This window comes from Vombatus ursinus, unplaced genomic scaffold (genome assembly GCF_900497805.2).
Source record: "Vombatus ursinus unplaced genomic scaffold, bare-nosed wombat genome assembly UNPS02014830.1, whole genome shotgun sequence".
NCBI classification, from domain to species: domain Eukaryota; kingdom Metazoa; phylum Chordata; class Mammalia; order Diprotodontia; family Vombatidae; genus Vombatus; species Vombatus ursinus.
Genome location: NW_020954608.1, coordinates 38,956,917 through 38,974,086, shown reverse-complemented (window position 1 = coordinate 38,974,086; position 17,170 = coordinate 38,956,917). Strand labels below are relative to the sequence as shown.

Genomic DNA, 17,170 nt, shown 5'->3' with positions numbered 1-17,170 from the left:
TCACTGTACTCACTACACCCTTTTCTAACTCCGACCTTTGGCCAATCATTATATGGGAGAACTTCTGTCTTCTTATTTCTCATATTATATAATCTGTCTTTAAATTAGCACTTATGCTCTTCCAGGATGCTCTCTGAATAATTCCATCCATTTTGTAACACATTTTCATAACTCTTAAGCCATTCTTGTAATTGCTATGTTTAGACAAGTTACAAATAAACAAAAAAAAATTAGGAACATATCTCCTGTACTTTAATACTATTTTAGAGCAAGCCTGGAGTGATCTGGAGATATTTAAATGTACAAAACACTGGTCTTACTCATACACATTTATATTGAGATGCTTGTCTCTCTTATTTCTACTTTTAGAGTAAGGCCTTTTAAACACAGGGACCCTGCCTAACTTTTACTTCTTTTTGACACATTGAGCATGGATGCTTACATTTATTCGCTCAACAAATAATAAAAGACTTTTGGATGCAGTACATTGTTCTAGACACTGTGAGGGATCTTCAATCCAGCATCAAGCCCCTGCCTCTGCGTCTGGCCACCAACCTACTTGACTACCAAGCTAGAGCAAAACCATAGACCCAGTTCCACTCCCTTACCTCTCCAACTCCCAAACACCAAAGGGAGAAAATAAAAATTATAATCATCACCATCATCATCATCATCTTCATCATCATAGCACTTATATAGCTTTTTAAATTTTGTAAAGCACTTTATATTTTATCTCATTTGTTCCTCAACAACCTTGTTAAAATAGGTGCTATTAATATCACCATTTTATAGATGAGGAAACTGAGACTGACAAAAGTTAGTCATCTCCTATTTGATCTATATATAGTTTATACATACTTGTTTGCTTGTTTTCTCTCCCATTATATTGTGCTTTCCTTTGAAGGCAGGAACTGTCTTTATATTCCCAGCCCTTAGCAGAGTGCCTGGTACATAGTATGCACTAATAATTGTTTGTTGAGTGACCAACTAACCATCTTTTCCTCTTAGATACTTTCTTTTCCCTGGGTTCTTGTGATAGTGACATCTCCTACTCCTCCTACTACAAGTCTGACTAATATTTCCAGGACCATCTGCTGGATCATCATACATTTCATTCCCCCATGCACAGATATACTCCAGGACTCTGTCCTGGGCCATCTTCTCTAACTGATTTCATCAGCTTAACAAGACTCTCAGATTTGCATATTGAGTCCTAATGTCCCTAGTGACCTCCAGTCCTGAATTTCCAATTACTTTCTCGGTATCTCCAGACAGGTATCACATTAAGTTTCTCCAACTTAATACGTCTAATCAGATCCATTATCTCCCCCCAAAAAAATGTACCAATCTTCCTAATTTCCCTTTCTGTGTCTAGGGTACCACTGTGTCTCTAATCACCCTGATTCACAACCTAGGAATCAAACTTTATTCTTCCTTTTCCCTCACCTCTCATATCCAATCAGTTGCCAAATCTTGTAAAGTCTACCTCCATAACTCTTTCTTTCACCTCCTTTCTATTCACACAACTCCTAACCTAATTACATTAAATTAAACCTAATTAAAGCTTTTATTATCATTCATCTGGACTATCATAATAACTTCTTAATTAATATCCCTGCACTCAGCCTCTCCTCTCTTCAGTCTATCTCCCACAAAGCTGCCAAATTGATATCTATAAAGCACAGTTTTTACAAAGTTACTCCCATTCTCAAAATGCTTTTATGTCTCCCTATTGTCTCTTGGATAAAACAGAGAGTCTTCTGTTTGGTGTTCAAAGCCCTTCACAATCTGGCTCCTACCTTTCTTTCCAGGCTTATTATATATCATTGGCCCTTAAGCATTTTACATTCTTGCCAAACTGGTCTACTTACTATTGCCTATACATGACACTCTATATCCCATCTCAGTGCCTGGAATACACTCATTCTTCCCTTCTGCCTTATAGAAAGAACCCCAAGTTCCTTTCGTGTCATGTCCTACAAGAGGCCTGTCCTGATTCTTGCTACTTTTAGTCCTCCCCTTCTGAAATTGCTTTGTTATCTATTTTGCATTTACTTATCTGTGCCCATGTTGTTTTCTTCCAATAGAATAAAAGCTTTCTTAGGGCAGAAACTGGTTCATTTTTGTCTTTTTACTCCAGTAGCTATCACATGTACCTTATACATGGTAGGTACTTAGTAAATGCTTGTTGAGTTGAATCCAAACACACATGTATCTGAGTGTAGACACATATGCCCACATATGTGTAACATATGTTCATAATACATATGTGCATGCCTGATGCGCTGTATTTGTGTGTAGACACATGTTTATACACTGAAGGTGCCCATTATATTTACATATATATGTATACACACACACACATATACATATGTCTATGTCTAGGAGGTTTATATTTAGATTTTTTTCTTACATAAGAATCATAAGATTTTAGATCAGAACCAAAGAGATCATCTAGCTCTTTGAGAGATGAGTAAACTAAGGTACAGAGGTTAAGTGACTAGCAGATGATCATATAGGTAGCAAATGACAGAGTCAGGATTTAATCTATGTTGTTTAACTACAAATTCAGTTTTCTTTTCCTTAGATCACACTGCTTCTAAGAGATGTTCGTAAATTACTGCAACAAGAGCCAATATGTGATCAATGCCATATAAATGTTATCTGCCAGGTACTAGAAAGGTTCCAAAGAAGAACTCACTGCCTGATAGAATGGCTAGAGAAGAATTCATGGAAGACATGACAAGTTAGGACTTAGGAATGATAGGATTTTGATTGGTTCATAGGCTGGGATTGAGATAAGAGAATTCTAAGCTAAAAGAATAGTATTCACAATGGCAAAGAGGTGACATATAGATAAATTCTGAAGTAGGGGGTAGTATGTGACAACAGAAATATTTTGAGGTAGAGCATAGGAAGCTAAAGAGTTCATTTCCTTTATCTTCTTAAAAAAAAAGTAATGTTGAGGAAGGTATAAAGGGAACTAGGAACTTGAATAAAGTGCTGTTTATCAGTTGTGTTCAACCCTTCATGGCCCCATTTGGAGTTTTCTCGGCAAAAATACTGGAGCAGTTTGCCATTTCTTTCTCCAGCTCATTTTATAGATGTGGAAAATGAGGCAAACAGGGTTAAGTGACTTTCCCAGGGTTACACAGCTAGTAAGGGTCAGGGACCAGATTCAAACTCAGGAAGATGAGTCTTCCTGATTCTAATACCAGTGTTCTATCCACTGAGTCACCTAGCTGCCTTGAATAAGGTAGAAAAAGACTAAAATGTATGTTGGGGGAAGTGTTATAGGGATTAAATGAGGTAAGTAAAAGAATTGTTGAATAGTACTAAAGGTCTAGTTGATATTATATAATATTAATTTTTAATGGATTCATGGTTGGAGGGCAAGCCTTAGAGCTAGGAAAATCTGGGTTCAAGACTCATCTCTGACATATCTTGGTGGTGTGACCCTGAGAAAGTCAACTTTTCTGTTGTAGGCAATCCTCTAAGACTACGTGCTGAACTGCATTAGTTGATGAGTTCTCAGAACTAATGAAATCACAGGTTCGGTCCCTATCCCAATTGCCATAGCTTCATAACTTTCTCTAGCAGTTTTTGGCATCCTGGAATATAGATAGTAAATGGCAGAGGAAACCATGACATGAAGGAATATCAAGGTTTGGTAGAGAATTCTAAAATGTTACAAAACATTACTGAAATTTATGGCCATAGGATCCAGAATGTGTAAGGAAGGGAACTAAAAACTGATGGGGGAATGATTTACTGAGAGTATAGATAGATGTTAAGAAACTAATGGTCAAGAAGGGCAGGTTTAGTAGCAGTGAGGTTGGAAGGAGGTGGAAAGAAAGGCAGGTAATGGTGAGAGACAGAGAGCCCTATATTTGAGAGCTTGGAAGTAGGCACCCATGGAAACCAAAATGTCATTTTGAGCGATTCGAATCTAACTTATTCTAACTAAATGTAAAATCACTCAAGTATTTAACTGACACATTTAATACATTAAAACTTTTCATACTTGTCAATAATGGATTATACCATAGAGTCAAAGAATCACACAAATTATATAATATTAACTCTACTAACAGGGGGATGAGAGTTCATTCCTATTTATGGAGTGTAAAAAATTCAGGCCCAGTTAACCTAAACCCTGACAAGACTTGAGTATAAAATCGTTTTTTCAAATCAGCATGATAAATGGTCATTACTCTATCCATACAGTCTTGCTGTGTGACTTCTTCATCTATTACTTTTGTATCTTGGAAATACATACCACAGATGAAGCAGGTTGTCTTTAGAATTTCTTCCTTTTTCTGTTTTTCACTTCTGAGATCAGCAAATGTATCAATGATAACACCAAAAATCAAGTTCAGAACAATAATGATGACAATGAAATAAAAAAGAAGGTCATAAACCACTCTAGCAGCAAACAAGGGTTCCTGAAATAAAGACAGTATTTTCACAGTGATTATCAGTCAAGCCAAGGTTCCAGGCTGTACATGAAATGTTACATGACAAAGCTAAGGGATTTTTCCCTTAAAGAGGATGGAGAATTTTCCAGATATCCATATATTGTTCTATTTCTTTTTTAACTTTTAGTTTTATTCCTCCAACTTATAGTTTTATTCCTCCAATGAAGTGATTCTCTTTTTAAATACACAATTAGTCTCTGACTCCTTTACCACAGTGGTTACACCTTTTGCATTTGATATTCACTTTTCAGAAGTAGAATTACAGTTATCAAGTTCAAATGTCAGCATCCAGTGAATGAGCATTTCTCATTACTTTAAAGATGATCTTATTCCCTGTAAACCTCTATATTAGAGACTGTTTTCTTGTTCTAATATTACATTGAAGGCATAACCTAGTTTAAGGCTTATTTCCAATAGGAGGAGAGAATTTTTCTTCATTTCCAAATATATTCACACCCCACACACAGTGTACTATATCTACTAAAAGAGATTCTAAAAGAGGGGGTAAAAGCAATTATACAACACATTAACTGAGTCTTGACAGTATTGGCAATATTTCATGATTATAGCCCCAAACTTCTTCAAAGAATTAGATGGAGGGAGTCAATTTTCTCAACTTTTTTGGAGTTAAAAATAAAAAAAATTGGAAATTTTTTAAAAGAATTATGTGATAATTAAAAGAAATAAAGAAGTACGAAATGCTAAATCTTGAATATCTCTCAGAGATCACACAACTCAACCCCAACAGGTCAGACAGAACCAGTGTTGCATAGAGGACACCAGTTCTATTAAAGAACAAAAACTATCAGGCATAATTTCCTAACTATAATATACAAATCTAACAAGTAAACATTTCTCAAATCCTACTTTAAATAGATGAAAGAATCTTCAGGTTTTTAGAAAATTAATGCTTTACAGCATCTTCCAGCAAAATTTTTAAAAATATTACATAAATTGGTTTTTATTTATCTTTAGGCAATAACTCAAATTTATATATAATTTAGGGTTTACAAAGTATCTCATTACAACCTATGAGATAGGTAGCACTGTCATTTTCATCATCATCATTATTCTACCCACTTCACAGACTAAGAATCTGAGACTCAGACATCAAATGACTTGCCTAGTTAAGTGTTAGAGCTGGGATTTGACCAGTTATTTTTATTAAGTAAATTAACTGCTTATTTTATTGGTCATGTAGATAGACCTACTTCAAACATCTTTTATGAATTCCCCTCTATCCATTTTTTATAGAACAATGAAAATATTTTCCCCTTGTAATATGTTTCTATATATAGTGTGGCTGACTTCAGATTTAAAAAACTATACTGTTAAAGTCCTTTTTATGTATTATAGAAATTTATATTAATGATCATGAGGTTCACAGGATTCACTTTGTACTTTACTGTACACTTACATCTTTAGAAGGCTTTCTCAGAACATCTCCTACACCACCACCGTTCCTCAGGCCCTGGTTTAACACAGTAACAATGCACATCAGGAGTGTGTCACAGGTCCGTTCTATCCCATCTTCGTCATATTCCTCAACTACAAAAGCAAATACATTCAACACTGAAAATAAAACATTTTCAATATATCATCTACATGATTTCTAAGAACTGTACTGCAGCATTTAAAATTTTAGGGGCACTGTTGCCACTAAAGTCACATATATTGTTAATTTTAGCTACAGTAGCAGGCACTTTGCATGTGGATCAACCAAAGCATACTGACCACTTGGCACATATACAATATTTAAAGAGTTTCCCACCCTTCTAGAGAAAAGTAACAGCTGATAGAGAAAAATAATATAATAAAGTACATGATGCAAGTAGGCTAAGAATCAGACTATGTAATTAAGTGCTGACTGAGAGTGAATTCTCTAACACTGCCTGTTCATTTGTATCTTCTTGTCTAATTGGCTGAATTTCTTAGCTATTTGCTTTGCCAGTTGGTTCTCAATTACCTGGCATTCAGTTTTGACTTATAAGTGTAGATATTTGTCTGGCAGATTCTAGGTAGGTAGGTGGGGGAAAGAAAAAAACATATACCATAACAGAAATATCACAAGACTCCAATATTTTAAAAATGAAAACAGAAAAAAATATACTTTATACTATATTTTGTGTATTCATAAAATGTATGATGATTCTTGGTGATTTAGATTTAAGAATGAGTATCATATATGAAAACTATTGTTTCCTTTATGAAATAAATAAAACAGTAGCTAAGTAGTTATTTGGAATTATGTAGCAAGAGCCCACTAGTTTAGAATGGGGCTTCTTAATCTGGGCCTGGTAATTTGTTGGTTTTTTAAAATGTTTTGATAGCTATATTTCAATGTTTATTTTGTGCAATTACGAACATTATTCTGAAAAGAGATACATTGGCTTCACCAGACTGCAAAGGGGTCACGGACACAAAACAGGTTAACGACCCCTGCTCCACATAAACCACCATATTATCTGCATCCTCCTCATTTTCAATTCTAGACTCATCTCATTGTTCGTTACTAGAATATGTATTGATGTTCCTCTTTTGGGGCTATGTATCCAACTACATATCATAATCTAGATCACTTTTCATCCACTCGGTTTTTCATGTGTAGAATTATATCAAACTCTTTCAAATGATTATGTTTCTCATTTAAGATATTGAGCAATGTTCTACAACTAAATACTCAACAAAATGCCATTTTCAAAATAGAAGCATTTGGAGGATTTCACCTTCTATAGGGAATCACTTCTATTTGGATTTTGATGAACATCCTCATTGATAACTGCAAACACATCCAGCATACATCTCCCTGTTTCTTATCCCCTCCAACAGATGGTGACTGCCCTCCCAAACCATCTTGTATTTAATTCCTTTGTATATACTTTTATTCATTCACTTTATACTTATACTGAATATATTTTATATGCACCTATTTTCTCCTCCAAGAGAATGTGAGCATTACCAGTATGGATTGTTTCATTCTTTGTACCTGTGCCCAGAGCCTAACACAATGCCAAGCACACAGTAGATGCTTTAAAAAAAAAACTTGCTCTTTGTTTCTATGTCTCACCAGATATTAGTAATTAGAGGGTCATTGTAACAAAGTTGCCTCTCTTGTTCCATCCTTTAAGAGATCTTAAATGATTTTGATACACAAATATATAAAACATAGACACATACATATATACATATGAACACTTTGTTGGAGGAACTTTTAAAGGGATGTTTGGCTCTAGAAAATCAAATCCTTTTTAAAAAAATATTTTGTTGAAATATTTTGTTTATATTCACCTATATTTCTACATATAACCTTTCTTTATCCCCTACCCAGAATCATCCCTTGAAATAAATAAATAAATAACAATTCTGCAAAATCAGCTAGCACATCAACCATATCTAAAGCATATGCAATATTTCACACTTATAAGTGTGAAAAGAAGAAAAGAGATGTATTTTCTCATTTATTCTCTGGGGCTAAGCTTATTCATTACAGCATTCATTGTTGCTTCTTAACAATTACAGATGTTCAAATAAAATAGACTGTCTTAGGAAGTAGTAGATTCCCTCTCACTAGATGAGATATTCAAATAAAGGCTGGATGACTATTTGTTGAATGTACTGTAGCAGGGATTCCTTTTTGGGAGATGAGTTGGACTAGAGGGCAATTTATACCTCTTCCAAATCTAAAATTCTATGATTTTGTGATTCTGGATTCCTTATTGCAATTGATTCTATCCATTAAACTTCTGATGTTGACGTGTCTTCTTTATTCATTTCCCATGTTTAGCATAAATAGCTAGTTTAAATAGGTCAGCCTGGAGTTGACTTTATTCACTATATTTACATTTTTGCTCTTCACTATAGTATTGATTTTGATCTTTGTTCTAGCAAGTCAATTTATTTATCTTATTACACAAATAACTGATTCAGAAATGACTCACATATTAGTATTCAATTGTTTTTCATCAGTTAAAAATTAGTGAATTTCCCAAGTAAATTTCATTTGTGATGTTATTTCGTGCTTTACATGTCTATTTCTTCCCGACTTTTCTCAAAGTATTTAGGATATATAATCATGAGGCTTCTTGTACAGTCTAGAAGTCCTTGACCTCTTTTTTTTCCTTACTCCTTACTCATGTTTTCCAACATATATTTTTAATCTTCCAACTTTTGCACTGAAGTCACTATGCATTAAATTATATCATTTTTAATTTGGAGGCTCTTATCAAATACTCTGTAGAATTTTTTTACCCCTTAATTCTTTGAAACAAAATTGGCACATAAGTAGGAATTCATTTCATGGTAGTCTTTTTATAAATGTTTATCAGATAGTGTGTTTCTTTTTGCCTTTATATACTTGATGAAACCAGCTACTCCAACTCCTTTATTTATGTCTCCAAGGGGAAACTGTAAATTATAATGCTACTTAGCAGCAACATCCTTATAAATTCTAATTTTATTTATAGTGACTATCTCAAAATTTATATAGATCTTTTTCCAGCAGTATATTGAACTCTTTTGTCACTGGATAAGGATGCCATATTTAGAATCCTAATAACTTAATGTTCATAGATGGTGTATAAAAATCATGATTTTTAGTATCCTCTGTCCTCTTTTCTGACACTGCCACTGCAAGAAGGTAAGAGGTAGATGAGATTCAGAGACATTTAATTTTTTTTCCTTTTGTTTCTTAGGTTGCCATAGCTAAAGATTTCATCATTGAATATCCATACTGCTAGTAATGAGCCTCTTTGGACTTTACTAGGCTGGATGCAATAAATCTTTGCTAGGTCCATACATAATCTTGATGATAGTTATTTATATGTCCATCAAGGGCATCCTTTATGAAAAATTAGAAGAAAACTGTTACTCATTTGAAAATGATACTTATATATTAGACAACATTTTACAGACTAACAACTGACTAAAAGATACAGAGAATATAAAATCTCACTGTGCTCATTGTTTTTAATTATTAAGAAAGCTTTTTATTTGGTAAAACATAATGTTGCTATAAAGGATCTTCTCCATCATGTTCCCCTTTAATAATTAAGTTGATAAAATTCTTTGATAGGGTACAAAATCTTTGATAATTCTCTAATTATTAACATCAAGCAAGGCATAAAACAAGGAGACATGCTCAACAAAAATGATTGCCACTCTCATGGAGAATGTCCAGTGTAGTATCAAAAATGGAAGAAGTATATCTTACTATTAGTGAAAGTCTCCTGATGCTTATTTTTTTACGTATGACATTGTGATGATTGGCTTGAGATTGAATACTGTAAACCTCCTCAATGAGAACCAAAATCACTCAAAAGAGTTTGATCTTAGTATGAAGGAAGAAAATTATATGAATACCTATTGTTTAGACTATGATACACAGTATAAAGAGCCTATATTGCTGAACCATCAATATAAATATCTTGGCAAGTTATTGAAGATGAATGGTAACTGAGGCCAGAATTGAAAACGAGAAAGACACCTTGATTAATTTGAGAAATTATGTAGTACTCTTAATGACCCTGAGTATCTCCCTGAAACAAACAAAATCATCTTTTTAATACAAATATTCTTCCTGTGATGATATACAGATGTGAATCATGGAATACCACAATATTCAAGGAAACAAAATTGAAGTTTGTCCAAAAGGGCACCAACAAAGATGTGCAGTGAGCTTAAACATGCCACAGTATATCAGTGGAGAACTGCACAAAAGAAGCCATATAAAAGATAGTATCAATAAATATATGAAGGTGGCTTGGTCATGTAGTATACACAAGGAATAGTAGACTTCCTGTATCCTCTACTGGTATCCATATAACATCAAAAGATGTAGAGGAAAGCCTCCAGAAATCCTCCTATGGAGGATTTAGAGAAGGACATAAATAAGAGTTGCATAGGATGAGAAGTTATGGATGTTTTTCAAGATCTGTTCTCTAAGAAGTATCCCCATGGATGGGATTCCTGGTAAACTAAGGTACTGAGTTACAGTTCAAAAGGGCATCCAGTATTCAATGACACAAATATACAAAGCACAGCCATCATTGCCACCTACTAGGAGTGTCCTCAGATTATATGCTTCAGGTTCCCTCAAGATGGAAGTCAGTCCCATAGCCTCAGTATGGATGAAACATAATGTAGAAGGGGATGAAAAAGAAAGGGATCTGGCATTTCAGGAGCAGCTATGAGCCATTATAAAAAAAAAAGCTCAGTTGGCCACATACCAGTCATAGAATTAAGCAACCACAGAGTGAGAAAATTTCAAGAGTGCTAAAGAAAATTGCCCTCACTTCTCTCTCTCTCTCTCTCTCTCTCTCCCTGCAAACCAAGGGCAAAGGGACCAATAAGAAGGGGTTGGTCAAACCTGTTAAATACACAGAGATTAAAGAAGATGAGAACTGAGAAAAGACCCTGTATTTGCTGATTAAAAAGTCATTGATAGGGGTAGCTAGGTGGCACAGTAGATATAGCACTGACTTCAGAGTCAGGAGGACCTGCTTTCAAAACCGGCCTCAGACCAAACACTTGACACTTACTAGCTGTGTGTGACCCTAGGCAAGTCACTTAACTCCAACTGCCTAAAAAAAAAAGGTCATTGATGCCTCAGACACTTGACACTTACTAGCTGTGTGACCCTGGGCAAGGCACTTAACACCAATTGCCTCACCAAAAGAAATGTCATTGATAATCTTTGATAAAACAATTTCCATGATATTATAGTAGAAAAGATATCATAAGGGGGACTAAGGAGTGAGGGAATGGTGAAAAATAGGAGGCAAGAACTAATCTCTTTTTAAGTTCGAATCTGACATCAGAGGATAATACGGACAATTAATTACACTTACCTCCCAGGATATTTGTGAGGATAAAGTGAGATATTTTAATGTGCTTTGCAAACCTTAAAGCACTATATTAATGCTAACTACTATCACCATCATTAATAATAATAAAATTTCATAATTGAAAGGGAAAAAAGATAGGAAGGAAAACAGTTGATATGCTTTTGGTTTTCTTTTTGTTTGCTTTGTTAGGACTGGGGAAACCTGAATATGTTTTTAGGCAGAGGGAAGAAGGCAGTGGAGAGCAGCACACTTGGAAAATACTGCTGCAGGTGCTACAGCCTCCACCTCCTCAGAAAAAACCTTGGTTACTGTTAATGTATCTTTAAAAGAGAGATAACAGAACCTTAATGGGTGAGAATTTGCTGATATCGGTGAAGCAGTCATCATGAGGAGAATTCTTGAGACTTTAACATGTTGCCCTGAAAAACTTGAATTGTTGAACTGTGTTTTAGAGGAGTCTAACATAAATTCTTTCCTAAAGAGACTTGCACAGCTAACTGCCATTGAAGAATGAGTTTGTCAGAGACTACTGAAATTTACTGTGATCTTTGAAAAAGTCTAGAGACACAACATAAGAGAATTGAGTTTAATTCTTATTTGCGTAGAAGATAGTCTATGCAGAAGTCATCATGAGAATTCTTGAGACTTTAAATTGTTACCCAGAAAGACTTGAATTGTTGAACTGTGTTTTAGAGGAGTCTACCACTGTAGCCAATTGTTTGTTGTGATTTTGATTGTAGATTTTCTCACAACTGATAGATTGTTGAAATATTAATTTCTATTTGTGCATTCTTTATTACCATTAATAAATTATACAGCTAGTAAAATTGATGTTTGTTTAAGCATATGAGACTATCCTGAGATTGATGTATCCAGGAGATCTTGTGCCATTTGTGCTTTGGAATGAGCCCCTAGCAACTACTCCAGTACTTAGAGAAGATGATCACTGGCAGGAGCCCAACCGCTGGACTGGCCTACCAGAATACATGAACCTGGTGGGATGAGTTTGAACAGTGCACAGCCAAGGTGACAATGAAATGCTTCTTCAGCAGCCTCCTAAAATACTTCACATTATGATATCTTAAATATTAAGATCCTGGGAAAGTATAACAGTAGTTATACATCATATTCCTGCTTCTTTAAGTCTTTGTTAAATATAAGTGTGTGAGCCTCTTGTGTTAAATATTTCTTTCATTTCAAAGAAATAGATGTCCTAGTAATTTTCCATTCCCTTTTGGGGAGATCCTAGACCTTTTTCCCTAATCTAGGGCTTCTAGGAAACTTAAACACTGGTCACCAAAAATAATGGCATTTAGTAAAGACCAATCCCATGAGTATATGATTAGCTAACATAGTCAGATTTTAGAGAAGCTTGGAAAACAACAATTGTCATTAACATACTATAACAGCATGAATGGAATTGTAAATCCCTTCTTTGGCAGTCTAAAACTTTCGTTAGAAGCAATTCATTATAGAATTGATTCAAATCATTTGTAACCACAAGAAAAGGAAATCACTGGACACCTGGTAGGAAATCAAAGTGAATAATGGTGTTAATCTTAGATTTTTTTTTCAATCTTTTCTATCAAAGCAAAACACTTAAACATTAATGTATTTTTGTGTTCCCTTTTCCCTTATACCCGATTTGTTTTCTAGCTGAAAATTATCTTGCTGATGGCCAATTCTTCCACAACAAAACTTTGAAAACTTCCTCAGAAGTAGACTTTGTTCTTTTTCCAGGAAAATTTTTTTTAATTTTTCTTTTGTAGCCAAGAAGAAAGAATGAACAATAGCAAAAGACATCAAATTCAAGTTTACTTCACAGATGGTTGTTGACTACAGTGCAAATTTTCTGACCATAAGCTTAACTTTAACTCACAGAGATCATTCTTAGGACCTGATAGCTGAGCATATCGGTATAAGTTTGGGACTTTTTTCAGAGAGCCTGATTATTTATGCCTTTGTGTGTGTGTGTGTGTGTGTGTGTGTGTGTGTGTGTGTGTGTAGTGATTCTGTGATATGGTCCTTCTGTCTACAAAATATCAAACTAGGGCCTTCACACTTGCTCACTAGGGTTTGTAAATTAAATTTTAATACTGATCTTATGTAAAGACATTTCTCACGTACGGTGAGATGTTTTGCAAAAGACTTTAGCTTTCATTGTGCTTTTAAACCAACGACAGATACTACAGATGGCAAAAACTAACAAATTAGGTCCATCTATTTATGTTTCCATTAAAGTGAATTTTATTGACACTGAATTAAACACCAAAATGAACACAAGAGTAAAGTGATCCCCTAAACAACCAGTCACCAGTTCAAATTCTTAAATCCCTACCCCAGCTGTTTGAAATGTCATAGGAAAGTCAATGTTCTCATTCTCCTGTTTCTCTTGCCAGAGCATCTGTCCTTTTGAAGACTCTGGATTACTTACCTTGGAAGCCTTCTTCATTGGGGGAGTAAGATGTGTGTGCTTCATCCACTAGGATATGAAATGACCCAGAGTAGGGGAAGGGATCTGTTTCTGATATTCCTATTTGTTACTTGTATTACATTTTTTTCCAGAGAAAAATGGGCAATTAAGTTCTATAAAGCTCTGAGTACTGTACTATATGGTTATTATAGCTTTTCTGAGCTGACCTGAGAGCACAATATCCATTTTAACAGTCTGATATATAACATGTAATTTAACCCAGAGATGAGAAAACTGAGGCTTGGAAGGATTAAATGATGTGTCCAAAATCACACATCTGTTTTCCAATAGAATGGCTTATCATTATGACACAAGTGAGACAGGAGGGAATGGCAAGCTATAATGGTTGTTGCGGCTGCTGTTGACCCATGTTGGCAACAAAACTATGCATTTCAATCAATTCTGCACCAGCTGAAACTATAAGACTAAGTAAATATGCACAGGAATGCATCCTACTTTCAGTGTAGGAGCACTGGGAATCAGCTGAACTGTTCTGCTCCACCAGCCAGGTGTACATATAGCTATTAGTAAAGTTGTAGTTTCCGATGCTATTCCTGTGTGAGATCCCATTGCTTGTTTCTGATACCTAATAACCCTGGTCTCTGTACATTTCTAATTATTAGAGCAAGAGGGTATTTCAAATTTTGCTAAATAAATAATGATAATAACATCTTACATTTGTCTAACACCTTATAGTTTACAAAGCAGTCTCAGATAAATTGTCTAATTTGATCACCACAATACATAAACAAAGTAGGTATTATATCCATTTTACAAATTAGTCCATTGAGCCTTAGGGATATTAACTTTCTTGATGGTTACATAGTAAGTGGTTAAGTGGGCTAGATTTCAAATATCCAAAGAGGGGAAACCTGCGGCCTTGAAGCCATGCATGGCCCTCTAGGTTCTCAAGTACAGCCCTTTGAGTGAATCCAAACTTCACAGAACAAATCCCCTTAATAAAAGAATTTGTTCTGTAAAATTTAGACTCAGTCAAAGTCAAAAACTTGAATGGAAAAGAGGGTTGGCTAAATGCCTTAGCCCTCAGTCTTTACCCTAAATCTTGCCATGAAATGCCCAAAGTCACCCATTTTTTTTTTGTTTTCTTAGCTGTAGAAGTATCCCTTGTATACCTAAACATCTATTAGCACCTACTTGATAAAATTGGAAAAGCTGTCTCAAGTAAATTATTGGTTAAATCAACTTTTGTAAGCTAACCAATAACAACCATTTGATCAGCTGCTACTTTTAAAAAACTGCTACCTTTTCCCTTTGGGGCCAAGAGAGAAGAATCTAGCCTTTTTCCTTCCTGACAGTCCTCCATTTGCTGGAGGAAGGTTTAAAATCTGACTCTTTCATGTCTCTTCTCCTCATTTCCTCCACTTTAACACATCATAAAATGGCTGTACTATCACTCTATAAGAGTTAATAATATTCATCATGTAAATACAAATTCAGAAATATCAAGTTCTTTTGTTGTACCAGTCCTCCCTTCTACTAACCTGTATTTGAAATTGGTATTGTGGGTGAGCAATTCTCCTTAGTACATGCTCCCATGATCGAAGTTAGGGTCATTGTAGGAACTTCAGTACTACCTATCATAATAGAAAACAAAATGGTATAGAGACAAAAGTGACAAATGATATCTAACATATATGTATTATATTGGTGTATATCTAGAACAGATCTCATCCTCTTTTCCCCCAAACTTATCACTCTTCTGAACCTCACTATTACTTTTGAGAGCACTGTTATTCTTCTGATTATCTAGATCATTCTCAGAGTCATTCTCAACTCCTTACTCTCACTGATCTCATCTCACATATACGACAAGTTGATAAGTCTTGTCATTTCTATCCTCAAACATCTTTCCCTTAGTCCTCTTTTCTCCACTCTCACAGTCCCCCGCCCCAGTTCAGGCATTCATCACATCTCATTTGGACTACTGTAAAAGCTTTCTAATTGTTTTCATTGCTTCAAGTCTCTTTCCATTTCAATCCATTTTCCAACATAGCTGTTGAAGTAATTTTCCTAAAGTATAGGTGTAATGACTCAATTAGTCAAAAAGCATTTAGTAAGCACTTACTGTGTTCCAGGTACTGTGCTAAGAACACTAACTTCTAGTGGATCCCAATTACCTCCATGATCAAAAATAAAGTGCTTTCTTTAGCATTTAAGTTCTTCATAGCATGGCCCCTTCCTACTTTTCTAATCTTCTTATAGTTTACTCTTCTTCATATACTCTACCATCAAGCTAAACTGGCTTGCTTATTGTTCCTCCCACATGAAGCTCCATTGCCCATGTTCCTACCTTTGCTTCAGCTGTCTATCGTACCTGGAATACTCTCTTTCCTCACCTCTGCCTCTCAAAACCTCTAGCTTCCTTCAAAACTCAGCCAATGATACCTTCTGCAGGAGGCCTATCTGAGTCCTCCTAGCTGCTAGAGCCCTCTACTCTAAGTTTACTATCCATTTACTTGGAATGTACATATGTGTATATGTGTGTGTGTGTGTGCGTATAATATATGTTGTTATATATAGGATCTAGACATAGGAAATTGTAAAGTCAGTAAATAGGGATGAATTTTGTCTCTTAATTTATGTTCATGCTTCTAATTCATTTCACTAATCTCATTCTATCACTTTCATTTTGAAAACTATATCAAATAATAGTGGGAAAGGGGAGGGGGAGATCTTTACCTCTGTATTTATTGGGAAGGTTTTTAGCATTTTCTCATTGCAAGTGATACTAGCTTTGGGTATTACACACAAACATATACACATAAATGCACATATATCATGCATTGGCATATGGTCTCTCTCTCTCTCTGTCTCTCTACATATATATATATATATATAAAATATATATATACACATACATCTATTTATTTATACGCTGTCTCCTCCCATTATACCTGCTCTAAATGAATTTTGTTATTTTATCCAATTCTATAAAACATGTTAATGATTGATTACAGTAATATTAAATCTATAAATTAATTTGAGTAATATCATAATTTTCAGTATAATTGCATGGGCCATCCATGAGTAATGAATACCCAACCAATTATTTAAGTTATTCTTTTTTTCCCCTCTGGTCATTCAATAAACATTGATTTTCTTATTAATTTATTTTGATTTATCAACAATCACTTCCATATGCTTTTGAGTTTAAATTTTTTCTCCTTCTTCCTCCCCACCCTCCCCAAGATGGCACACAATCTGATATAGGCTATTAAGTTATTCTTTATTTCTTTAAAAAGAATGTTTTTATAATTGTTGTTGTTGAATCATTTCAATCATGTCCATTTCTTCATGATCTCATTTGGGGTTTTCTTGGCAAAGATCCTAGAGTGGTTTGCCATTTACTTATTCAG

General features: G+C 34.8%; 1 protein-coding gene across 1 annotated transcript in view; it reads right to left on the bottom strand.

Moving 5' to 3' along the window:
• Positions 1-17,170, bottom strand: part of ITPR2 (inositol 1,4,5-trisphosphate receptor type 2) — a 507,541-nt gene that overhangs the window by 54,972 nt on the left and 435,399 nt on the right. The window contains exons 52-54 of the mRNA XM_027838537.1: positions 15,296-15,388; positions 5,896-6,026; positions 4,280-4,445 (exon numbers count right to left, since the gene is read on the bottom strand). Coding sequence (XP_027694338.1) covers positions 4,280-4,445; positions 5,896-6,026; positions 15,296-15,388 — 390 coding nt within the window. The remainder of the gene's footprint in view (positions 1-4,279; positions 4,446-5,895; positions 6,027-15,295; positions 15,389-17,170) is intronic.